The following is a 27,086-nucleotide window of genomic DNA, read 5'->3' on the forward strand; positions in this document are numbered from 1 at the left end:
GATGTCACACACAACTGGGCACAGAGTCATGCAGCATGGAAACAGGCCCTTTGGCCCAACTGGTCCATTCTGACCATGGTGCACACTAAGCTAGTTCCAATTGCCCACATTTGATCCATCTCCCTCTAAACCCTTCTCATCCAATTCTTTTTTTTTTTAAGTGTCGCGATTGTACCCGTTTCAACCATTTTCTCTGGCAGTCCATTCCATACATGCCACACTCTCTGCGTGAAGAAGTTGCCCCTCAGATCATTCTTAAATCTTTCTCCTCTCACTTTAAACTATGCGTTCTAGTTTTCAATTCCACATCCCTGGGAAAAAGAGTATATGCATTCATCCTACCTATGCCGCTCATGATTTTATACACCTCCATAAGGTCACCTCCCATTCTCCTACATTCCAAAGAATAAAGTCCTATTCTGGCCAACCTCTCCATATAACTCAGAGATGGAAATGTGTTGCTGGAGAAACGCAGCAGGTCAGGCAGCATCTAGGGAACAGGAGAATCGACGTTTCGGGCATTAGCCCTTCTTCATTCCTGAAGAAGGGCTAATGCCCGAAACGTCGATTCTCCTGTTCCCTAGATGCTGCCTGACCTGCTGCGCTTCTCCAGCAACACATTTCCATCTCTGATCTCCAGCATCTGCAGACCTCATTTTCTCTTCTCCATATAACTCAGGCCTACTAGTCCTGGCAACATCCTCATAAATCTTCTTTGCACTCTTTCCAGTTTGATTATGTCTTTCCTATAACAGGGTGACCAAAACTGTACCCAATATTCCAAGTGTGGCCTCATCAGTGCCTTAAAAAACTGTAACATACTGTCCCAACTCTTACACTCAATGCCTAGACCGATGAAGGCCAGCATGCTAAATACCTTAATTCACCACCCGGTCTACCTGTGATGCCACTTTCAATGAGATAAGATTCTGCCAACAGTGTACGAGGTCAGGAGGCACCATTCTGACATCAGTAACTGGCAGCATAAATATAGCTTAATATCAGGAAACCAGATAATAGCTGAAATAAATGCAAAATAAGTTTCCTGAAAAAGAAACTAAGATAATTAAAATAATAAATGCACAATCCTAGGAAATGTTCATCCTGGATCATTTTTTTAAAAAAATCAATCATTTTTAGTCTATTTTAAAAGTAAAAGGACCAAAATAAACAACTCACCAGCAGAGTCACAGTTGTGTATTTAAATAAGATTCAATTATCCCACAACCCTTAAAGATAGTGACACCAAGATAGATGTATGGGCAGTGCACAGAAAACAAGAAATGTCAAAAAACAATGGGGGAGGAAATTCTCATAAAAAGTAATCTGCCCTCTGATTTATTGATGAACAACAAAAATCTGTACGTGCAGATGGATCATAGCAGCCATATTTGCATTGGGAGCAGTCACTCCATTCTCATTCTTTCCCCCAAAATAAGACCTACAGATTAAAACTACAAAGGGTAGGTTGGAATATTTAATTCAAAGAAAAATAATATACAAAGGGAGATGTAGAAAATAAAAAAAATGACAAAATCAAATCAAAGAAATAAAGTTTACTTTAAAAGTCTTTAACGATAATGAAAATCAGAACCAACGAGACTCCACAGCTATATGAGCTAATTTTCAATGACAGATTGTTTGGGAATAATCAAGACATAACACAGAAACCATGTACAGTTGAACAGACAACCCTCAATTTTTTTGGGTATATGTATTAGGAAAGTAGCCAAACTTCACAGCCTTCATTAATGTGAATGTCAAATTTCTAGCAGTGTACCAGAGTAGTGAAGTTTCCAGAGGACGACAGCAATTTTGGCAGCAATTTGCTTATTTTCATATTTTACTGCCTGTGTGCAGACTTTATGAGTTGCTATCCAATTTACTCCATAGCAGTGAGTAATAAAAGCAAAATCTGGGCCGTTATATTCATAAAATATAATCTTTTAGCAGTGTTGGGGAATAACAGAATCTTGTGTTTCAATCTGATGATCTACTCCACTGCAGTTCAGATGAAAGAAATACCTTTCATTCTAAATCATTAAGTTCATACTGAACTAACAAGTGATAACTTTGCAGATAGATTTATTTTTCAATTGGAACTGTATGGCTGATTTAGTTAATCTATACTTATGACACTATTACAAACTGTTAATGAATGGGCATCTGATCATTGGAAAGTAGAACAGGAATAAACAAAAAAAATCTTTGATTGTACAATAGCTATCCTAATGTACTTTACATGGTATGATTTGCTTATACTGCATGCAAAACAAAACTTTTCACTGTAATTCGATGAAAATATAATGCGACAATAATAAATCAAATCAAATAGCTGGTCAGTTAGCTGTTTATAATGCACAACTAATTTATATCTGTTATATTATAAGATGCTCCATTATTAAATCCTTCCCAAAGATAGAAACATAAAAAATAGGATGAGGAGTAAGTCATTCGGCCCTTCAAGCCTGCCCTGCCATTCAATATGCTCGTAGCTGATCATCCAACACCCTATTGCAACTTTCACCCATAGCCTTTGATGACTTTAAGGCAAAGAACCCTATCATGCATTTTCTAGTACACATACAATGTTTTGGCCTCAACTGCTTTCAATTCTACAGGCTCACAATCCTCTGGGTGAAGAGATTTCTCCTCATCTCAGTCCCAAATGGCCTACCCTGGATCCTCAGACTGTGGCCCCTAGTTCTTAACTCCCCAGTCATCAGGAACAATTACCCTGTCTATTCAAATTTTATTTTTTTTGAGGTTCACCTCTCCTTCTAAATGCCAGGAAATAAAGATAATGTATGTATCACTCCAAAATTTAACTAGATAATTAAAATATTGGATAGAAGTTGCAAAACCAACTGTAGAAAATCACCTGCTGCTATACAGTTGGTTCTGCTATAACAAAGTAGTTCTGTTCTCATGCAATCCCATGTTATAAGCAAATCACATAATAGCAGCACCATATAAACTAATGGGGCCGGGATCAAGTTATAACCAATACATGCTTTAAAAGTTCACGCTTTAGAAATAGTGTCCCTAATTCATCAATCGTATTACAGTGAAATTTCATTAACAAAAACACATGTTATAGCAGAACAACTTGTACTTCTACTTTTAAATCTGAATAGTAGTTTTCATAAATTTCTAAGAACAGATATGCAAATATGCAGACAGATGTAAAATGCTTTACATGTCTCTAAGAAATCCAAAGATATCCCCAATTATGGAGAGAGTACTACTGTACCTTAAACATGAGCTTTGCAGCATCAAGGAAATGATGGGCCTTTCGGTAAAGTTCAATTGCTTCCAAAGTTTTATTCTTCTCCAACAGATGAGATGCATACTTAGCCAAAAGGGATCCAATTTCTTTCATATTGTGATTCTTGGCCAATTCAACAGCTTTATTCCACTGGAATTTTTTTGAGAAAATAGTCAAAATTAGTAATTGCATTAATATTGGTGAGAAGTAGTAATAATATTTAAATGATCCATTTTTAAAAGGGGCACATGATCAATAGTAAGTAGGGCATGTTCACAAGTCTTTAACTGTGGCAAAGTAAGTTTAAATAAAACTGTCAAAAGTTGTACAGAATTCTTTATTTTGTAAATATATGCATTGGGTATAAAAGACAAAATACTGATCTTTATAGAACTTTGGTGAGACTCCAGCTGAAGTAATGTGGGCAATTCAGGCACCACACTTTAGGAAGATGTCTAAAGTTTAGACAGAGACTATAGAAGAGGTTTAATAAAATTGCACCAGGGATGAAAGGCTTCAGTTACATAGACAGACCAGAGAAAATGAAGTTGCTCTCCTTAGGGCAGTTAAGAGGAGCTTTGAGATAGGTGTTTAAAATCTTAAAGGGTTTACCGAGAAATTAGAGGGATAGGCAATCAGGTAAATGACAAATGAACCTGAAGCAACATGAGAAAATATTTGTAAAAGCATTGAGTTGTTATAGTAGGGAATGCACTGTCTACTATGTGATGAAAGCAGATTCAAATGTAACATACAAAAGAGAACTGGATAAATACTTGAAAAAGAACAAAATAATTTGCTCGCTGTCAAGCACTTCTTCCATACAACCAGAACAGGTACAATAGGCTGAATGGTCTCTTTTTGTCAAATAATTCTGCATTTCATCGTGCTTGACCATAATGTAATCTGTATTTTAGTAATGGTGGTATTTTACAGTTCATGTAGGAAGTTCAATATGTTGTAGCAACATGCAATTTTTCATGCATGTTGTCATCTGGAGCAATGGATGGTGATGGTAGAGACTCTAAATTTCTTACCATTGCATAACTGACTAGGAATCTCCCCTGCTCTTACTGCCTGCCATTGGTATGTGCTAGAAGAATTTACAGGTTTGTTGTCAATCTATTTGGTTATGTTTCAAATGCAACTTGTTTGCCACCATGTAAGATTCAATTCCAGAACATTTAGCCATGTCACAATATGTTCTCATTCCATTGTTTCGGAATTCATAAATAAAATGAGGAAACGCACTAAAAAGGTACTGCATTAAATTATAATTTTTTCTTTTTAATATCCTACCTGATTCAGATGTATACAGGTCTCAACTGCAGCTTTAGCTTGGTTACATTTAAGGAATGCAGCTACAGCTTGCTCACACATACCCACAGTAACAAACATGTGGGCTATATCCTATACAAAAAATGTCGAAGTATTCAAAATTTTGTTGTCAAAAAGTCTTAACTGTACAAAAGAACTACTATAGATCTAAATAACTGAAGAAAATTCCTTCTGACATCCAAGTGCTGGAGGAATTCTGAGTGGAAAGGGAGACAAAGACAAATCTTTCACTCTGAAAGCCTCGTTTTATTCACCTTGCCAATAAAAAAATTCCAGAGATTTGCTTTATTTTTGGAATAAGTGAACTTTAGTTTAAAAGCTCAGTTTACAATAGTTCAACTTAATCTTGCTTGAAATTATTAGTGGGAAGATTCTGAACCAGTGTCATGACTTGAAAATATATTCTTTAGCAGGAATAAATATCTTATAGCTGGTGTAATTTACTTTTTATTTATTGACAGGATGTGTGCATCATTGAACAATCCATCATTTATTGACCATCCCCAATTGTTCTTAAGAAGGTGGCGGATGGTGAGATGCCTTCTCTAACCATTGAAGTCCAAATACATTTGTACACCCATAACGCTGTTAGGGAAGCAGTTCCAGGACTTTTTTTCCCCCCAATAACAGTGATATAGTTATATAAAATCAGGATGGAGGAGTACTTGCAGATGGTGGTGTTCCCATGTATCTGCTGCCCTTATCTTCTGGATAGTACAGGTAGTGGTTTTGGAAGGTGCTATCTAAGGAGCATGGTGAGTTGATGCAGTGCATCTTGCTGATGGTGCACACTGGTGCCACTGTACATTGGTTGTGGAGGAAATGAATGTTAAATGAGATAGACCGGGAACCAATCAAACAGGCTGCATTTTCCTGGACGGTGTTGAGCTCTTGAGTGTTGTTGGAAGTTACACACATACAGGCAAATGAAGACTGTTCCATCATGTTACTGACTTGATTTTGTAGATGGTTGCCAGGAGATGTGTTACTCACTGCAAAATTAACAGCCTCCAACCTGTATTTGTAGCCATGATATTTATATAGCTGGTTCACTTCAGATTTTGATAAATGGCTATACCAGTATATTGAGCACAGGGGTTTTAGTGATGGTAATGTCATTGAATATAGCTGGTCATTGTGCAGCACAGATGTTACTTGCCGCTTAGGGTGTCATAAATGGTGATGAACATAGAGCAATCATTCGCAACCATCCCCACTTACAACCTTATGCTGGAAGGAAGGGCATTATTAAAGCAGCTGAAGACAGGCAAGTCTGGACAATACATAAGGAACTCCTCTTTATGATGCCTTCTGGCTTCGGTGATTGACCTCAACAACTACATCCATCTCCCTTTGTGCTAGGCTTGCCTCCAACTAAATGAAAGTTTTCTCTTCATTCCCATTGACTCCAATTTTGCTAGGGCTCCTTGAGTGTGACATCAACCAAATGCTGCAATTGATGTAAAAGGAAGTGGCATCACATCCCCTCATATACTGTGCTGGTCCAAACACAAACAAAAGAGCTGAAATGAGATCCAGATCTTAATGAGCAGGTTAATGTCCAGTTGATGCTGGATGATAGATTTTCAATAATACCTATCACTTTGTGGATGACTGACATTAACTGAAGGGGTGGTAATTAGCCAGGTTGGATTTGTCCTGCTTTTTCTGGACAGAGTATCCTGGTCAATTTTCCATAATACCAGTTGCATGTCAGTGCAGGAAATGCTGCTGAAGGCCCACACACCTGCATGGATGCCCAGCCTTGAGTTGCTAGATATGTTTGATGTCTGTCTCATTTAGCAAACTGGTAGTACCAGGTAACGTTATGGAGGGTACCCACGAAGTGAAAACACGATGGTCACTCCTATTAATACCATCATGGACAGATGCATACGTTGCAGATAGATTGGTAAGGACAAGGCCAAATACATTATTCCATTTTATGACTCCCTGACAATAAGGCATAGGAGCAGAAGTCAGTCACTCTGCCCATTGGGTCTGTTCCACTATTAAATGAGATCATGTCTTACCTGATAATCCTCAACATCACTTTCCTGCCTTTTCCCCATAACTCCTGATTACCTTAATTCAAATTCTCTCCATCTCAACATTGAATATTCTTAACAACTCATCTTTGAAAGCACTCTGTGGTTAGGAATTCCACAGATTCACTAGTCTCTGACAAAAGGCATTCTTTCTCATCTCTGTCTCAAACGGTTGACCCTCCACTCTGAGATTATTCCCTCTGGTTTGAGACTCTCCCACAAGTGGAAACAACCTTTCCACATCCACCATGCAAAGCTCCCCCCCCCCACCCCCAATCCACAAGAATCTTTAATATTTCAATAATGTTACCTCTCATTCTTCTAAATTTCAATGAGTACAGGCTCAACCTACTCAACCTCTCCTCATAACTATGTGAACGTTCTCCAAGCTGCCTCCAATATTTTTCTCTTAGATGAGGGGAGCAAAATTGTTTGCAGTATTCTAGCTGTGGTCTGATTAGTGCCTTGTATAGTTTTAGCAAAACCTTATTCTTCGGAGGGGGGGTGTGAACTAGTTGGGCCGAAGGGCCTGTTTACACACTGTAGGAAATCTAATCTAATCTTACTACTTTTATACTCCATTCTTTTAGAAGTAAAGACCACCATTCTACTGGTCTTCCTTATTATCTATGCTAGCTTTTAGTGATGTATCTGTGCTGCAGCTTCCTGCATTCTTTCCCTGTTTCAGTAATATTTAGCTTCTCTATCCTTCCTGTGACGGTGCATTTTTCCACTTTATATTCCATCTGCCACTCACATAACTTATCTATATCCCTCAGTAGACTCCGTGTCACCCCTCACTGCTTCCCTTCCCGCCTATATTAGTGTTATCTGCAAACCTAGCAATAGTAGATTCACTTCAACTATCATTGTGGCCCCAGCACTGATCCCTGTGACACTCCACTAGTTACAGCTTGCCATCCTGAAAATTCCTCTTATTCCAACTTATCTTCCCTTTCTCTTCTATTAGTTAACAAATTCTCTGTCCATGCTAATATACCATTCCCATCACCTTATCTTCCTGAACAGCCTTATATTCCTTAATGAATGCCCTTTTATGAACTAATCATCATCTGGAAGGATGCTGGAGAAGGTAATTAGCAGTAATTAATTTCCTTGTTTATTTCTAAATTGATTTCAAGGAGTCCAGAGGCAACCTTGAAGTCTTTCAGGGTAACTCCCACTGACCGTATACTGCTGTGCCGTCAGCCCAGGTGGGTCTGTCCTGCATACTCATGAGATTGTGTCTGTTGCTCTCGATGTGGTCTCCTCTATATTGAGGAGACAGGACACCAAGTCGCAGAACATTTCGGGGAATATCTCTGGGGGTCATGTACCAAACAACCCCATCACCCTGTGGCCAACCACTTCAACTCCCTCTCCCACTCCACCAAGGATATGCAAGTCTTGGGCCTACTCCACCACCAAATCCAAGCCACGTGATGACTGGAGGAAGAACGCCTCATCTTCCACCTTGGGACCCTCCAAACATACGGCATCAATGTCGATTTCATCAGTTTCCTCATCTCCCCTCCCCCACACCTCATTCCAGATCCAACCCTCCAACTTGGCACCACCCTCTTGAAAGGTCTTTGTTCCCACCTATCTGCTCCACTGTCTTCTCCAACCTATCACCATCACTCCCCACCTGCATCTACTTATACCCTTCCCAGCTATCTTTCCCCAGCCTCACCCTGAACCCCCCCTCCCCCATGTATCTCTCAGTCCCCTTCCCCCTCCAGCCCACATTCCTGATGAAGCGCTTATGCTCGAAACATTGATTCTCCTGCCCCTCTGATGCTGCCTGATCTGCTGTACTGTTTCAGCACCATACTTTTTGACTCTGATCTTCATCATCTGTAGTCCTCACTTTCTCCCATACTCATGAGATTGACACACTCTGGTGATGGTGTCAAGAACATTTTCCTGGAATGATACCTTACATACAATGGATCTCAGTCTAGATTAGAGTGGTGCTGGAAAAGCACAGCGGTTCAGGCAGCATCCGAGGAGCAGTAAAATCGACGTTTCGGGCAAAAGCCCTTCATCAGGAATACAGGCAGAGAGCCTGAAGGGTGGAGATATAAGTGAGAGGAGGGTGGGGGTAGGGAGAAAGTAGCATAGAGTACAATAGGTGAGTGGGGGTGGGGATGAAGGTGATAGGTTAGGGGGGAGGGGGGAGTGGATAGATGGAAAAGAAGATAGGACAAGTCATGGGGACAGTGCTGAGCTGGAAGTTTGGAACTGGGATGAGGTGGGGGAAGGAGAAATGAGGAAACTGTTGAAGTCCACATTGATTCATCACCTTCACCCCCTCCCCCACTCACCTATTGTACTCTATGCTACTTTCTCCCCACCCTTCAGGCTCTCTGCCTGTATTCCTGATGAAAGGCTTTTGCCCGAACGCCAATTTTACTGCTCCTCGGATGCTGCCTGAACTGCTGTGCTTTTCCAGCACCACTCTAATCTAGAATCTGGTTTCCAGCATCTTCAGGCATTGTTTTTACCACAATGGCTCTCAGGCTATTGCTTAACTAGTTTGTACAGCAGCTGTTGTATTCTTTAGACCCAGTTTTTTTTTTATAAAAGGTTACTTTCAGAGGGATGGCAGTACAATGTTCCTCTTGCAACATGTTTGAGGTGAGGGATGCCATGGACGTCCCTGCTGATAACACTTGCAGGAAGTGCACCCATCTCCAGCTCCTCCAAGACCGTGTTAGGGAACTGGAGCTGGAGTTGGATGAACTTAGGATCATTCGGGAGGCAGAGGGGGTCATAGATCGGAGCTTTAGGGAAGTAGTAACTCCAAAGATGGCAGATAGATGGGTGACAGTGAGGGGGACTGGGAGGAAGCAGCCAGTGCAGGGACCCCCTGCGGCCGTTCCCCTCAAGAACAAGTATACCATTTTGGACACTTGTGGGGGGGACGACTTACCAGGGGCAAGTAACGGGGCTCAGGCCTCTGGCACGGAGCCTGTCACCGTTACTCAGAAGGGAAGGGTGGAGAAGAGCAGAGCAATAGTAATTGGGGACTCGATAGTTCGGGGCACAGATAGGAGGTTTTGTGGGAACGAGAGAGACTCACGTTTGGTATGTTGCCTCCCAGGTGCAAGGGTACGTGACGTCTCTGATCGTGTTTTCCGGGTCCTTAAGGGGGAGGGGGAGCAGCCCGAAGTCGTGGTCCACATTGGCACCAATGACATAGGTAGGAGGAGCGCTGAGGATGTTAGGCAGGCTTTCAGGGAGCTAGGTTGGAAGCTCAGAGTTAGAACAAACAGAGTTGTTGTCTCTGGTTTGTTACCCGTGCCACGTGATAGAGAGTCGAGGAATAGGGAGAGAGAACAGTTAAATGCGTGGCTACAGGGATGGTGCAGGAGGGAGGGATTCCGGTATTTGGATAACTGGGGTTCTTTCTGGGGAAGGTGGGACCTCTATAAACAGGATGGTCTACACCTGAACCTGAGGGGCACCAGTATCCTTGGTGGGAGGTTTGCTAGTGCTCTTGGGGGGGGTTTAAACTAACTCTGCAGGGGCATGGGAACCCAGACTGTAGCTTTAGGGTGCAGGACCTGGAATGTAGGGAGGTTAGGGACATGGCATCAATTTCAAAGGAGGGTGCCTGTAAACAGGAAAGTGGTTTGAAGTGTGTATACTTCAATGCAAGAAGTATACGAAATAAGGTAGGTGAACTTGCAGCGTGGGTTGGTACCTGGGACTTCGATGTTGTGGCTATTACGGAGACATGGGTAGAACAGGGACAGGATTGGCTGTTGCAGGTTCCAGGGTTTAAATGTTTTAGTAGGGTCAGAGGTGGGGGTAGAAGAGGGGGAGGTGTGGCATTGCTTGTCAAAGATAGTATTACAGCTGTGGAAAGGACGATGGATGAAGACTCGCCATCTGAGGTAGTTTGGGCTGAGGTTAGGAATAGGAAAGGTGAGCTCACCCTGTTAGGAGTTTTTTACAGGCCTCCTAATAGTCCTAGAAACGTAGAAGAAAGGATTGCGAGGATGATTCAAGAGAAGAGTGAAAGTAATAGGGTGGTTGTTATGGGGGACTTTAACTTTCCTGATATTAATTGGGAAAGCTATAGCTCAAGTTCGTTAGATGGGTCAGTGTTTGTCCAATGTGTGCAGGAGGGTTTCCTGACACAATATGTAGATAGGCCAACAAGAGGTGAGGCCATACTGGATTTGGTTCTGGGTAATGAACCAGGCTAGGTGTTAGAATTAGAGGTAGGTGAGCACTTTGGGGACAGTGACCACAATTCGGTGACCTTTACTCTAGTGATGGAGAGGGATAAGTGTGCACTACAGGGCAAGAGTTATAGATGGGGGCAGGGAAATTATGATGCTGTGAGGCATGACTTAGGATGTGTGGCCTGGAAAAGTAAGCTTCAAGGCAAGGGTGTAATTGATATGTGGAGCTTGTTCAAGGAGCAACTATTGAGTGTCCTTGATAAGTATGTGCCCGTCAGGCAGGGAGGAAAGGGTCGTGTGAGGGAGCCGTGGTTTAATAAGGAATTGGAATCCCTTGTTAAATGGAAGAGGGCGGCCTATGTAAAGATGAGGCGTGAAGGTTCAATTGGGGCGATTGAGAGTTATAAGGTAGCCAGGAAGGACCTGAAGAGCGAGCTAAGAGCAGCTATGAGGGGACATGAAAGGTCCTTAGTTGGTAGGATTAGGGAAAACCCTAAGGCTTTCTATAGGTATGTCAGGAATAAAAGAATGACTAGGGTAGGAATAGGTCCAGTCAAGGATAATAGTGGGAAGTTGCGTGTGGAGGCTGAAGAGACTGGGGAGACACTGAATGAATACTTTTCGTGAGTATTCAATCAGGAACAGGACATTGTTGTCAATGTGAGTACTGAGTCACAATTAAGTAGAATGGATGGCTTTGAGGTATGCAGAGAAGAGGTGTTGGAAATTCTGGAAAGGGTGAAAATAGATAAGTCCCCTGGGCCTGATGGCATTTATCCTAGGATTCTCTGGGAAGCAAGGGAGGAGATTGCAGAGCCATTGGCCTTGATTTTTATGTCCTCGTTGTCTACAGGAATAGTGCCAGAAGATTGGAGGCTAGCAAATGTGGTTCCCTTGTTCAAGAAGGGGAGTAGGGATAACCCTAGTAACTATAGGCCGGTGAGTCTCACTTCTGTTGTGGGCAAAATCTTAGAGAGAATTGTAAGGGATAGGATTTATGAACATCTGGATAGGAATAATGTGATCAAGGATGGTCAGCATGGTTTTGTGAAGGGCAGGTCGTGCCTCACAAACCTTATTGAATTCTTTGAGAAGGTGACTAAGGAGGTGGACGAGGGGAAAGCAGTAGATGTGGTGTATATGGATTTTAGTAAGGCGTTTGATAAGATTCCCCATGGTAGACTACTGCAAAAAATACGGAGGTATGGCATTGAGGGTGAGTTGGAGGTTTGGATTAGGAGTTGGCTGGCTGGAAGAAGACAGAGGGTAGTAGTTGATGGCAAAGGTTCATCTTGGAGTGCCGTCACTAGCGGTGTTCCGCAAGGATCTGTTTTGGGACCATTGCTGTTTGTCATTTTTATAAATGACCTGGAGGAGGGGTTAGAAGGTTGGGTGAGTAAGTTTGCGGATGATACGAAAGTCGGAGGAGTTGTAGACAGTGAGGAAGGATGTGGCAGGTTACAGTGGGATATAGATAAGCTGCAGAACTGGGCAGAAAGATGGCAAATGGAGTTCAATGTAGCTAAGTGTGAGGTGATTCACTTTGGTAAGAGTAATAAAAAGATGGGGTACTGGGCTAACGGTCGGATACTTGGTAGTGTGGATGAGCAGAGGGATCTTGGTGTCCATGTACACAAATCTTTGAAAGTTGCAACCCAGGTAAATAGTGCGGTGAAGAAGGCATATGGCGTACTGGCTTTTATTGGTAGAGGAATTGAGTTCCGGAGTACTGAGGTCATGTTGCAGTTGTATAAGACTCTGGTGCGGCCACATCTGGAGTATTGTGTGCAGTTTTGGTCGCCATTCTATAGGAAGGATGTGGAGGCACTGGAACGGGTGCAGAGGAGGTTTACCAGGATGTTGCCTGGTACGGTAGAAAGATCGTATGAGGAAAGGCTGAGGCACTTGGGGTTGTTTTCATTGGAGAAAAGAAGGTTTAGGGGTGACTTGATAGAGGTGTATAAGATGATTAGGGGTTTAGATAGGGTCGACAGTGAGAATCTTTTTCCACGTATGGAGTCAGCTATTACAAGGGGGCATAGCTTTAAATTAAGGGGGGGTAGGTATAGGACAGATGTTGGGGGTAGGTTCTTTACTCAGCGAGTCGTGAGTTCATGGAATGCCCTGCCAGTAGCAGTGGTGGACTCTCCCTCATTATGGGCATTTAAGCGGGCATTGGATAGGCATATGGAGGATAGTGGGCTAGTGTAGGTTAGGTGGGCTTGGATCGGCGCAACATCGAGGGCCGAAGGGCCTGTACTGCGCTGTATTCTTCTATGTTCTATGTTCTGTCCCAATTTTGGCAGAGACACTTAGAGGTCAGTGAGGAACAAATTGAATAGTTAATAGGGCTGTGTCATTTTGGGTGTCTTGGTCAATGCAACATAGCCTATCCAGTTTCATTCACTTTATCAGAATTTGTAGCAGCTGAAAGTCAACCACACAGCTGTAAAAATGGAGTCACATGCAGATTTTCCTTCCCTAAAGGAGGTCAGCGAATCAGGAGAGTTGTTAGGACAATAGTTTTGTGGTGATCATAAGAGTACACTTAAATTCCAGTTTAATAACGGAATTCAAATTTCACCATCTGCTGTGTTGGATTCGGACCCTTGTCACCGCAGCATTAACCCAGGTCCCTGGGCTACAAAACCAGTGACAATACCACCATCTCCCAAAAATATACTCTAATAATAAGTCTAATGAAAGAAGTTGGCAATATCAGTTCATTATCTAACAATAGAAGCAATGTGGTCTCCCCTAGAATGCGTACAACGAACGCAGACTGTGTGACTGGTTTGCAGAAACTCTATGTTCTGTCTGTAAAAATGACGCTGAGCTTCCAGTTATCTGCCACTGTATCCCCATACCAACATCTCTCTCTCAGGCCTGCTATAGTACTCCTATGAGGCTCAGAGCAAGCTGGAGGAACATCAGTTCAATTTCTGACTGGGGACAGTGCAGTCTTCAGGATTCAATAACAAGTTCAATAATTTGAGAGCCTGAACACCTGCTTCCAAGTCTTTTACCCACTCCCACACCCAGGACCTAACATGACATAGGTTGCTTGCAGCACAGCCAACTCATTTTCACCCATTTTAATCCAGAGTATCACCTATCTAGCTTTTCTTCTTCCCTCACTTACTATTAACAATTCTCTATTCCTCCCTCATTCTCTCTCTCTCTCTCTGGGCTCTGTCACCACCTATCAGCTCACTCCTTCCCCCACCCAACAACTCTTTGTCATCAAGATAATATCACTTCTTCCCAGATGCTGTCAGTTCTAAAGGATTTCTGGACTCAACGTTAACTCTGCTTTCTCTCCACAGATGTTGCTTGACTTGTTGACTTTCTCCAGCAATTTTTGTTTTTGATGAAGATTTCTAGCATCCAAAAGTTCTTCATTTTATTATCGTGGCCTTAATAGGTTTGGTTGCAGTCTGGGCTGGCTGCCGAAAAGGCCAACAGCAAGAGCACTGGCAAAGTGAGAAAATAATAAATGCTATCATCCTGAGAGAGGAAGCAGGTTTGTGCTCTGTGAAAATCAATGTCACTTCTCTGAGGAGGCAAGTCAGCAATAGTAGTAAACTACACATCTCTATGACTCTATATTTTGGAGGATAGATTGCTGGATTATTGTGACTTCAATAAACTCTTTTAAATAATGGCACTGGTCCAGGTTCAATATATATCAGTCAGGTTAACAAAGCTAAAAGCATCTAGCAGAAAGTGAGGACTGCAGATGCTGGAGATCAGAGCTGAAAAATGTGTTGCTGGAAAAGCGCAGCAGGTCAGGCAGCATCAAAGGAGCAGGAGAATTGACATTTTGGGCTTATGCCCGAAACGTCGATTCTCCTGCTCCTTTGATGCTGCCTGACCTGCTGCGCTTTTCCAGCAACACATTTTTCAAAGCTAAAAGCATCACTAGTTCTATAGTGCATAAGGAGCGAATGCCAGCTAACGCAACCAATATGATTAATTTAATAAACAAACAGCAATTATTAATTAATCAACCTATATATTTATCAATCAGTTTGATTAATTTTGATTAATCATCACTATTTATCAAAAGTTGACATGCCATCCAAATTCAGACTTTCTCAAAATTCCCTTTGGATCAATACAGAACTAAAGTTTTAAATTAAAAGTTGCTTGATTCAAATACATACTAAAAGATTAATCATTTAATCTAATTGATTGCTTCAATTGATGGGAATGAATTCATTTGGTACACTAGTTACCGGGGTTAAATTTTATTCTTTTCACAAATCCTTTTCAATTTATAGTTCAATTTAAACAGAATTCACAATGAAGGTCTATTTTATCCTACTTGTAAAGGGAGATAAACCCCAACATTTCACTCCAATGACAATACATTATTCCTAATACTTACAGGAAGCAGTTTGTTATTTTCTGGTAGGGCATTTGCCAGTTTTTCCAAACCTTCATAATCCTCAAGCATGTAATAACACTCTGCCAGCCGCTCCTGATTCCGGCCTTGAACATAGTACTGAACAGCATTCATCCTGCAAGTGGAAAGGAGATTTGAAGTCACATTTGTTTGGATTGTTTTTGTTAATTAAAGATTTTCACACAATAGCCAATTAAAAATTGGACAAAATTATCAACATGATCATATAAATCCAAATAGACTTTCTCATGTAAAAACCGAATAGCTGGATACAAATTCTGAAGCTAGGATTCAGCAGAAATACATTTGTTAATCTGAGTCCTTAATGTAAATGATCAATTCTGTGCATCCAGTGATTAGTTTGATTTATTAGCTTGTGCAATTATCAATACGATGTTATTTTTCCTTATCTAATCCATGTCAGAGAACACTGAGCAGGAACACTAAAAATACCCCTATCATTCTTTTCTACTTGTCAATATATCAGAACAGGTAAGAATCACTTTCTAACAAATTTGTATCAAACTGGTACAATAATTCAATAGTGAAAGTAAATTGCATATGTACAATAAATTTAAAAGCTCAACCAGTTTTCCATCCTCTCATTCTGAATAGAGGTAAGTACTTCTGAATGTTTAGTTGGTTCACGCATTTAAAACCTAAACACATTTTCGCTTACAGGATCCAGGTCCTTTGGGTGTGAACTTGCCAGAGGCAAATGCCTTGCCGGTGCTTCCTCTGAGGCATCTGTGCTCTCATCCTCTGAGATAAAGGTGATAATCTCTTGCTGTTTGGCTCTCCTGGTCACAGCCACCATGAACTTACAGTTCGTATCTGCATGACACAAAAGAGATGTTGCAACCAAGTACTAGACATTGTGGCATGTTAAGATGAAATACATATTGTGGGTAATGGGGAAGTAGCATAGCACAGAATATGTATTTTCAGCTATTGCTGAACACTCAGCTCTACTCTCCTGTACTTGGGTAAAGGTATTATGCAGTTGTTCAAATAATTTAGCTCAATTACCCAAATAGGCCTGCTTCTGCCATTCCCCTAATGAAGCTCCTTGAGCTGTGGGCCCAAGAACTTGAACTGCCTAAATTGTATGCCATAAATTTTCAGCTTTCACTATTGTGCACAACTCTTACCACTTTGCAGCCATTTCTTTTTGGTACTAGATCTCTTTGGGAGGAAATTTACCGTTTTTTAGCTAAGTGTCATTTTTAAGTTTCATAAAGGGCTTCTCTTTCTGAGGACTAGCAAGTTACCTCAAGCCACCTTTCTAAACTCGCCTCATTTACTACCTACCAACCACAAAAGCTCTCACTCTCATATGATGCTAGCCCAATTTTTCCACTTCCCGTAGCTAGAAGTACTTGTTGCTGGCCAGATATTCCAGGATAGACCAACATTACTGACACTGGTGGCACATTTATTTTGCATGCTAGTCAAGCACAGCTCAAGGAGCTGTCCTGTAAGATTCAATTTAATCACCTCAGGCACGGCAGGTAAAAGGAAAGTGGTCGCCCGCTTCGGGGACTTGGACCTGGAACAAAGGTGAGATGTCCTTTTCACCCAGGATAACAAGAGGAGGCTTCAACACCAGAGCAGCCAGCTTGGTCGAAGATCACCCCCAGTTAGTGCAGTAATGGCAGTCCAGAATCTCATTGACTGCTGCTCTCTATTTTGCATGTAAAGTCTTCCCTTACTTGCTGTTAATCTATCCCAAACTGCTAAGCTTGCATGTCCTCAGCCTTGACTACGCACTCACTTGGCAAAAGTGAGGACTGCAGATGCTGGAGATTAGAGTCAAGAGTGGCAGCTGGAAAAGCACAGCAGGTCAGGCAGCATCCGAGGAGCAGGAAAATCGACGTTTCGGGCAAAAGCCCTTCCATTCCTGATGAAGTGTTTATGCCCAAAATGTCGATTTTCTTGCTCCTTGGATGCTGCCTGACCTGCTGTGCATTTCCAGCACCACACTCTTGACTACTCACTCACTTGGGACAACTGACTGCTTCTCCTGCAACAGCTGTGCCACCCACATTCATCTCACTCATTCCCTCCCCTCACCCTAACTTCTCTCTTTTAAGGAGAAAATGCCTATAACAGTGCTGAAGGGGATGGCTGTTGGGGTATCCAACATTCAGTTCCTCATCCGCTAGAAGGAGAGAATCTTGGGCCTCGCCAGAGAAGGTCAGGATTGCTTCTGTGAAGGTGCTGAGAATTCCATGTCCATTGCTGTGCTACTTCCCCATTACTCACAATATGTATTTCATTTTAACATGCCACAATCTCTAGCACTTGTTTGCAACATCTCTTTTGTGACATGCAGATACAAGCTGTAAGTCCATGGTGGCCATGGTCAAGAGGGCCACACAGCAGGAGATTACCACCTTTACCTCAGAGGATGAGAGCACGGATGCCTCAGAGGAAGCACCGGCAAGGCATTTGCCTCTGGCAAGTTCACACTCAACGTACCTGAATCCTCTGAGCAAAAATGCCACTAGAGACAACTGACCAAACCTATAAGGGTCACTGTAGGGTAGACTACCTTCCCCACAGGTGTGGACACCAGGACTGCATCCAAATGTAATAGAAGAGTGGGGATGAAGTCCTTCTGAGGCCACCATTATGAACAATTATTCATGTTTGAAGGGCCTCATGTTTCTCAGATAATAAGGAAATGGAATGGAGAGGCTATATGGTCCAATTGTTCTTTTTTGCCAAAACATCTGTGTTCCTGAAATTTCACTGGTATTCTCATCTCCACTGGCAGAATTGCAGAATTTAAATGGCTAATTTTTACTATTTCTCTGATGTATTAATCAACTTTCATTCAATTTACGACAAGAAACTGTGAGAATGTTCACAGAACTTCAAGACCTCCCACTGTCTAGTTGGATAACAACGCTGTTACTTACCACTTTTGACGATCGGCAAAATAGTCTCCAATGGCATTATAGGCTTGCTCAAGTAGAGCATCATCAGCATCACCGGAACCAGTTTTTAACAATTGCAAAACTCGAAACCAATCTCCCAACTTGATCCTTAGATCAATAGCCAGATCTCTATTAGCAGAATAAAATAAAAATGAAATTCTGACTATGCAGAAGTTAAACCCATCATAAAACCAAAATATGTCATTTGCATCATCTACAAATTTTAGAATTTACCGCCCAATGAGCTCTACCTCATATGAGTACATATGCATAAATACTGCATGCTACTCCCAAAACCAACTGAATAAAAACGGAAAGAACTGCAGATGCTGTAAATCAGAAACAAAAGCAGAAATTGCTGGAAAAACTCGGCAGGTTGGGTAGCATCTGTGGAGAGAAATCAGAGTTAACCTTTTGGATCCAGTGACTCTTTTTCAGAACACAATTGGATAACTGACAAATTTCAAACACTTTTATAATCCTGTCGTTAATCTCTAGCCTGATGACATTCTACCAATGGCCACCCATCCGTCTGCCAACCTATGATTCCTATGAAAATCCTAGTCCAGCAGGAATCCTACTCCAAGCCCAATATTTAAGGATCAACTTTCAAAAGAAGTTTGTCACTTCAACTTCAACTGCTCTTCTTGGGTGACTGCACCTACAGGTTGGTGGATATCTAAAGCAAAGGCATTAACTTAAACAGGTAACACTTGCAAGGCAGCTATGGTTGCTGAGCAAATGGGAAACCTGGCTCCCAGGCCATGTTTAAGTACGCCAGGGCAACCTCCTACCCATAGTGATGTCATAGCTGGTGGCAGAAGTAAACATCATATTGGAGTCTGAGGAAAGTGGGGTCAAAGACAATGTTCCCCATTCTAATCAAATAAGTACAAGCAGATTATTTGAATCCCATTACCAATACTGGGAAGGATAAACAATGCTGGGACTGAAAAACTGAAAGACTCTTCATGGAGTCTAATTGATAATTCTAAACTTTACTTTGGCTTTTTTTGGTCACTCATGACTACAGATGTTAAAATGCCATTACTGATTATATCATCATCAAGACTTTTCAATGTCAGTTGGCTGGTTTGCAGGGATCAATGCTCTTCTGGTGCCCAAATTAATATAAATGAAACCAGTGGTGTGGAATGGGTAGGAATATGCTGTTGCTTTTAAGACAATCTCAACATTTTACCGCTTGCCTACACCATTCCTTTCAGATCGGGGCATTAAAATCAACCGAACACTGCTTCAAACTTCTGGTACACCATAATGATTTCAACTCGTCATTCTGTACTCTATATCAAATAACATTCTTAAATCAACAAAATCAGACTGAAATGTCTTGATTAAGATTTAGGTCAATAAACATTCTGCTAATGAAGAACCTAAGCTTTATAAGTCTCTAAGCTAAGAGCGCCAAATTCTAGAATTAGGAAAGGACAAAAACTACTACAAAAGCACTAAATGATCCCTTAAGAATAAAATCAGAAAATTTCCTATCTTTGTTTGGCTAAAGGACCATCCCAGGTACCTGTGTCACACCGTGAATTTGACTTGTCTATATGTAACAATATTACTCCTTTAGTTTGTCATCAACTGGATTGTACTGAGTTTTACTGGAACTAATTAGTAGAACATGAACAATAGTGCCAAATAGCCATTCCAGTATGACATAAACAGGAGTCAAAGGTTCAGCAGAATCACTAACTTGAATCCACCTAGTAGCCAATCTGATCTTGCAGCAGCAGCACCAAATACTCAAGACAGTCAGTATGTGAAGTGAGTTGAAAAAGTCCAAAAACAACTTGTACAAATCCAAGCCCTACCAAACCAAAATCTTTTAACAGTATACAGTAATCAACATTAAATAACTCCATTTGTGTTGTGTATTTTACAGCAGAGGGAAGGCAAATTAAGTTCACAAAATGGCCATTGTCATAATGTCAACAGCTTTTTTGGTGCCCCTCTGCTTTTGAATTTCCATCCTTTATGTCTTTGCTCTCCACTCCATACTCTTCTCCCATTATGACATCTCATTGAAACTTAAATTTCAGTCAGGTCAGACCTGCAATGTCAAAAGACTGAAATTCATAAAAATTTCAAAACACTTCCAAATGATAAACATTTCATAAGGAAAGCTACACAACACCTTTAAGAGTTTTTGGTCTAAACCAGTGTAACTATTTCCATAAGTATCATGAACACCTTCTATCCATGTTTAGATACATTCTCTCAGCTTCCTCAAATCTTCCAAAATATGCTGCAACTTCCGCTTGTTTCATGGATTCACTTTGAAGATTTCCTAGACGTTTTACAAACTCAATCCCCTGGTAATCCTTACAACGGACAAATGCCTGTTCTGCCGTTTTAAGGTCAAGTCTCTGTAGAGCAGCTTCTGCAAGTAAGCGCCTAAAATACAAAGTAAGAATTCAATTAGCTATATTTCATTTTATTCTAAGAAAATAGTGCTTCGTGTTTTGAAGACAACACAGTGGTATAAATAAAATGTCAGTTTAAGTTTTGCATGCCTTAATTGGAGTTATGCTGAGTAATGGTGCAATCTAGCTGTACAAATCTGCATCACAATGTAATTCTAGCTCAGTCTAAAGCCACACATTGATGACACACTTTTTGTTGAAGCTTCAATAAACTTCTACAATTTCAAACTTTCTCCTATTATCAAAAATTAACCACCACCACCACGAATGCATGAAACCACATATAAGCATATAGCTCTGTTATAACTTGATTTTATTTAGTTGAGGATCACAATGTTATAGAGTCATAGAGTAATACAGCATGGAAATAGGCCCTTCAGCCCAAACTAGTCCATGTTGCTAGTTCCAATTGCCCACATTTGGTCCATCTCCCTCTAAACCCTTCCCATCCATGTACCTATCCAAATGTTTTTTAAACATTCTTCAGCCAGAGAGTGGTGAGCCTGTGGAATTCATTGCCACAGAGTGCAGTGGAGGCTGGGACGCCAAATGTCTTCAAGGCAGAAATTGCTAAATTCTTGATGTCACAAGGAATTAAGGGCTACAGGGAGAATGCAGGTAAGTGGAGTTGAAATGCCCATCAGCCATGATTGAATGGCAGAGTGGACTCGATGGACCGAATGGCTTTACTTCCGTTCCTATGTCTTATGATCTTATGGTCTTAAATGTTGCTATTATGCTTGCCTCAACCACTTTCTCTGGCAGCCCATTCCATACATGCACCACTCCCTGCGTGAAAAAGCTGTCTGTCAAGGTGTTCTTAAATCTTTCCCCTCTTATCTGAAACTATCAATTGAAACTAGTTTTTAATTCCACATCCCTGGGAAAAAGACTATATGCATTCATCCTATCTATGCCCCGCATGATTCCTCAATAAGGTCATCCCTCATTCTCCTACATTCCAAAGAAGAAAACCCTATCCTGGTCAACCTCTTCCTTATAACTCAGGCCTACTAGTACTGGCAACATCCTCATAAATCTTCTTTTCATTCTTTCCAGTTTAAGTATGTCTTTCCTATAACAGGGTGACTCCAAGTACAGCCTCCTCAGCGACTTATACAACTCTAACATAACATCCCAACTCCTATACTCAATGCCTCAACTGAAGGCCAGCATGCTAAATGCCTTCTTCTTCACCCAGTCTACCTGTGACACTGCTTTCAATGAAATAAGATTCTGCCAATAGTGTATGACAGACAGGAGGCACCATTCTGACATCAGTAACTGGCAGCATAAATGTAGCTTACTGTGAGAAAATCAGATATTAGCTGAAATAAATGCAAAAGAAGTTTCCTAAAAAAGAAACTGACATAATTAAAATAATAAATGCATAATCCTAGGAAAAGTTCATCCTGGATCATATTTCTTTTAAAAAGTCAATCATTTTTAGTCCATTTTAAAAGTAAAAAGACCAAAATAAACAACTCACCAGCATAGTCACAGTTGTGTATTTAAAGATGCAATTATCCTACAATCTTTAATGACAGTAATATCAAAATACATGTATGGGCAGCGAACACAAAACAATAAAAGTCATGGGGGAGGGAATTCTCATAAAAAGCAATTTGTCCTCTGATTTATTGATGAACAACAAAAAATTCTATTGATTTAGCACCTTTAATGCTGCAAAATGTCTATGCCAATAACACCACTGGTCACTAAAGTTTTGGTGTTAATGACTTTTACTCCTTTCTTAATTTCTGACATTGTATTCACAGAAATTGTCTTTCTTAATGTGAAGGAAAATCTAGATTAATATTTTAATTATTAAACATATTGTGCTAACTTCTCACAAGTTTGAGTCCACTGCTGATATGGCAGTTAAATAACAGGGTGTTAGTACTGGCTGTAGCAATGCAGGCAGAGAAAAGTTGTTACGCTGCCGAGATCAGAAGCAATAGATACAAATTAATCTGACATCAAGATCCCCACAGCCATTTCTAATTTTGATTATCAAAATTTATCTATTTAAATTCCATGCACATACATTTTCCCTATACTATTCTTCAAGCTCTTTAAGCCCACAAAGTCTGCATTTTCACTTGTGAAATACAATGCACAAAGACTTCTCTTGTAAAATAATATCCTATTTGCATTCTTGTGAACATAAAGAGTTAGACACTGACATGACATGCAACATCATGACCCTCACAGATGTATGTGAAGTGGCACAACCTGGTGATCCAAAAATGAAACCCCCAAAAGTAAGGTTAAGACTAAAGAAAGGCACCACAATCATGCTGAGAGCTACAATTAAAGACGCAGAAGGCTCACCAGATCTACAATACCCAACAATGCTGATTGAAAGCCAAGTGATTATGAGAAATTGGCTCCTTAACCTTCGTTCACAATAAACATCAATTGTTTAGACTGTGGACGAAACATCATATTTCCAAATTTGTGAATGGCACAAAACTAAGTGGGAATATGTGTTGTGAAAAAGTTGTAAAGCAGCTTCAGGAGGATTTGGATAGGCTTATTGAATGGACAAGAACATAGCAAATGGAATATAATGTGGAAAGAATGTGAGGATTATCCACAGTGGTAGGAGAAACAGATGTGCAAGGTTTGCTTAAATGAAGTTGAAAAGTGTAAATGTACATAAGGACCTAGGTGTAGACATTGAAAAGCTACTGAAAGCTAACATGTAACAAGGTGTAGCAAGCCATTAGGAAGACTAATGGAATGTTTCTGTCATTGCAAGAGGATTTGAGTACAACAGGAGTGAAGACTTGTTTCAATTGTAAAGAAGCTTAGTTAGGCTGTGCCTGGAGCACTGTGTGCAGTTTTGGTCTCCTTATCTCAGGAAAGATAATTAGCCACTGAGAGAGTGCAGTGAGTGTTCACCAGACCTGTTCATGGAATTGCAGGACAGTCCTATGAAGAGACTGAGAGAGATTGAGAGATGTGTGAACTCTGAAGAAGGGACACCGGACTCGACACACTAATGTTGCCAGAGCTGCTGAGTTTCTTCAGCAATTCCTGTTTTTGGGCAATCTAAGCCTGTATTCTTTAGAAAATTTGAAGAATGCGTTTCCTCACTTAAACTTACAAAATACATAAAGAGATAGATAGGGTAGATCCATGTAAGATGTTTGCCTGGTTGGGGATTCTAGAAAGAGGGTCCAAGTTGAGGAAAAATGTTTTTACTCAGAATGTTCTGAGCCTTTGAAATTCTCTGCCACAAAGGGCTGTGAAAGATCAGTCTTTGACTATGTACATCGTAGAAATTGATAGATCTCTGATTACCAGTGGCATACAGGATTATGGGGGAGAGGTGGCTAAATGTCAATGAAGGGTTTGATCAGTCAAGATCACACTGAACGGCAGAGGCAATTCACAGGATTAATGGACTACTCTTGTACCTATGTTCCTTTCACAAACAAAGTGCAGACGGCCATGAAAGTGCAAGTGAGAAAACAGAGCATTTACCTGCATTTAAAGCATAAAGTGATGAGGAAATACTCACACATGATATCCTTTTAAGATCTCCAAAAACATTGATGTCAACACCCAGCAACAGGATTGGAGTCCACATGTCCTAATAGTGGAAACGACGATGGATTCTACCAGGATCCCAGCTAAGTCAAATATTTAAAGTTTGTCTCCCACCATTGCCAAATTATTTTGATAAAATATGAAACTGGCTCTTGGCTCGACATTACAGGAGTTTGCCCAGCTTTGTCATATCTACAAAAAGAATAAACCAGCCTCCTTCCAACCATTAGTAAATTGAAGGTTGGGACTTTTACCGATGCCACCAAGTACCATTGAATTACCAACAATCCCCTCAGAATGGGTTTATTCAGAATAACAAAGTTCAAGCAGAAAACATAGACAGGATCTAAAGATTAACACATTTGACTTAAAAGAGGCAACATTCAACAGGGTATGATATCAGGGAGCCCGAGAGAAACAGATGCATGAAAAATCAAAGGCTAAATTCTCCAGTAGGTGAAATATCTGTTGACACAACGAAAGAGTAAAATGGCTATTAAAAGCTTCTGACATCATTTAAACATCCTTAGAAAAGTGCCAGAGGTTGAACTATCTTTGACAGCAAGCTATTTTAACTTAAAATACATCAGTTCTAAATAGTCCTTTGTTTAAAAAACAAGGTTCTTATGCTTCCTTACTTGGACCCAAAGTAAATTTGTATATTTTTCAGGTCTGTTTCATGCACTCTACTATATAGCCACCAGATCTGGATATTAAGTAGACCCAGTAGACTCTCAGCAAGTTTGAAAAGATTCCCAGAAGTTAGTAACTAATTTAGGGTTAATTTAATGTTTAGGCCCTTGTATTATGAGTACCCTCTGAATATGAAAAAGTATTATATTTCAAGGTTTACATAATCAGTTTCAAAATAAAGGACAAGGAAAAAAGACTAATGCAGACATTTTCATTCTAGGATGACGAAAAATGTACTTTCATGGCTCACAGTTAGTATATAGCTCCAGAGTTATTATACGGCTATACAAGCATTATGTAAAGCAATCCTGCTTAGATATCAAACGTAATCTACAAGCTTTAACATATTCTCAGTTTCCACTCAATAAATGCTGATGTCAGGTACCCAAGCTCCTGTGTCTCAGACTGATGAACTGCTGCATGACTCAAGTCAAAAATACCTCTGTGTTCCCTTTACCTCCAACAGTCACAGAATCCATTTATTTTGGTATCAAAGTACCTAAAAGTACCTTTTATGCTCTTTCAACACATAATTAAATGTAAAAGTTTCTTTTTAAATTTTATAATATTATCCTTTTAAAGAATAAATTGTTCTAAAAACTAAAACTCTTTTCTTTGACTAGGATAAACTGGCCAAGAATATTTAAGGTGGACAGGCAATGGCAGACATTTAAAGAACATATGGATGAACATCAACAATTGTGCATACCTGTCTGGCTTAAGAGGAAAACAGGGAAGGTGGCTCAATCATGGCTAACAAGGGAAATCAGAAATAATGTTAAAGCAAAAGAGGAGGCATATAAATTGGCCAGAAAAAGGAGCACACCTGAGGACTGAGGGAAATTTGAAAGTCAGCAGAGGAGGACAAAGGGTTTAATTTAGAAAGGGAAATAAAATATGAATGTACGCTTGCGAAAAACATAAAAACTGACTGCAAAAGCTTCTATAGATATGTGAAGAGAAAAAGACTGGTGAAGACAAATGTAGGTCCCTTGCAGTTAGAATCAGGTGAATTCATAATGCACAACAAAGAGAGGGCACACCAGTTGAACAAATACTTTGGATCTGTCTTCACTAAGGAAGACTCAAATAATCTTCAGGAAATCCTACAGGACAGAGGGTCAAGCATGAGGGAGGAACTGAAGAAAATCCTTATTAGTGAGGAAATGGTACTGGGGAAACTGATGGGACTAAAACCCGAAAGGTCCCCAGGGCCTGATGCTCAACATCCAAGAGTACTTAAGGAAGTGGCCCTAGAAATAGTGGATGCAATGGTGATCATTTTCCAATATTCTGTAGACTCTGGAAGAGTTCGAATGGACTGGATGGTATCTAATGTAACCCCATTCTTTAAAAAATGAGCGAGAGATAAAATGGGGATTATAGGCCGGTTAGCCTGACATTGACTCCAGCATTTTCCCCACAACCAATCATTAAGGATGTAATAACTAAACATTTGGAAAGCAGTGACAGAATCGGTCCTCATCAGCATGGATTCACTAAAGGGAAATCATGCTTGACAGATCTTCCGGAATTTTCTTTGAGCATGTGACCAGTAAAGTAGATGATGGTGAATCAGTAGGTGCTGTGTATTTGCGTTTGACAAGGTTCCACTCACAAGATTAGTCAGGAAAATTAAAGCTCATGATATTGGAGGTAATGTATTGACATGGATACAGAACTGGTTGGCAGACAGGAAGCAAAGAGTTGGAATAAATGGGCTCTTTTCAGAGTGGCTGGCAGTGACAAGTGGGGTATTGCAGGGTTCAGTGCTGGGACCTCAGCTGTTCACGATATACATTAATGATTTGGACAAGGGATTTGAATGCCATACCTCCAAATATGCAAATAGCACTAAGCTGGGTGGCAGTGTGTGATATGAGGAGGATACTAAGAGGCTGCAGGGTGACTTGAACAGATTGGCTAAGAGGGCAAATACTTGGCAAATGCAATGTAATGTCAATAAATGTGAGGTTATCCACTTTGGTCACAAAAACAGGAAGGCAGATTGCTATCTGGATGGTTGCAGTCTAGGAAAGGATGAGGTGCAACAAGACCTGGGTGTCTTGGTGGAACAGTCGCTGAAGGTTAGCATGCAGGTGCAGCAGGAGGTGAGGAAAGCTAATGGCATGCTGGCCTTCATAGCGAGAGGACTGGTGTATCGGAGTAAGGATGTCTTGCTACAGTT

General features: G+C 40.7%; 1 protein-coding gene across 2 annotated transcripts in view; it reads right to left on the bottom strand.

The window, feature by feature from the left end:
• Nucleotides 1–27,086, bottom strand: part of wdr35 (WD repeat domain 35) — a 115,020-nt gene that overhangs the window by 22,101 nt on the left and 65,833 nt on the right. For both annotated transcript variants that reach the window (XM_043676517.2, XM_043676508.2), the window contains 5 exons: nucleotides 20,415–20,618; nucleotides 18,183–18,329; nucleotides 15,241–15,373; nucleotides 4,568–4,678; nucleotides 3,254–3,418 (listed from right to left, as the gene is read on the bottom strand). In XM_043676517.2, coding sequence (XP_043532452.1) covers nucleotides 3,254–3,418; nucleotides 4,568–4,678; nucleotides 15,241–15,373; nucleotides 18,183–18,329; nucleotides 20,415–20,618 — 760 coding nt within the window. The remainder of the gene's footprint in view (nucleotides 1–3,253; nucleotides 3,419–4,567; nucleotides 4,679–15,240; nucleotides 15,374–18,182; nucleotides 18,330–20,414; nucleotides 20,619–27,086) is intronic.

Source organism: Chiloscyllium plagiosum, unplaced genomic scaffold (genome assembly GCF_037043375.1).
Source record: "Chiloscyllium plagiosum isolate Xiang-an unplaced genomic scaffold, Cpla_swu_hap1 HiC_scaffold_3, whole genome shotgun sequence".
Classification (NCBI taxonomy): domain Eukaryota; kingdom Metazoa; phylum Chordata; class Chondrichthyes; order Orectolobiformes; family Hemiscylliidae; genus Chiloscyllium; species Chiloscyllium plagiosum.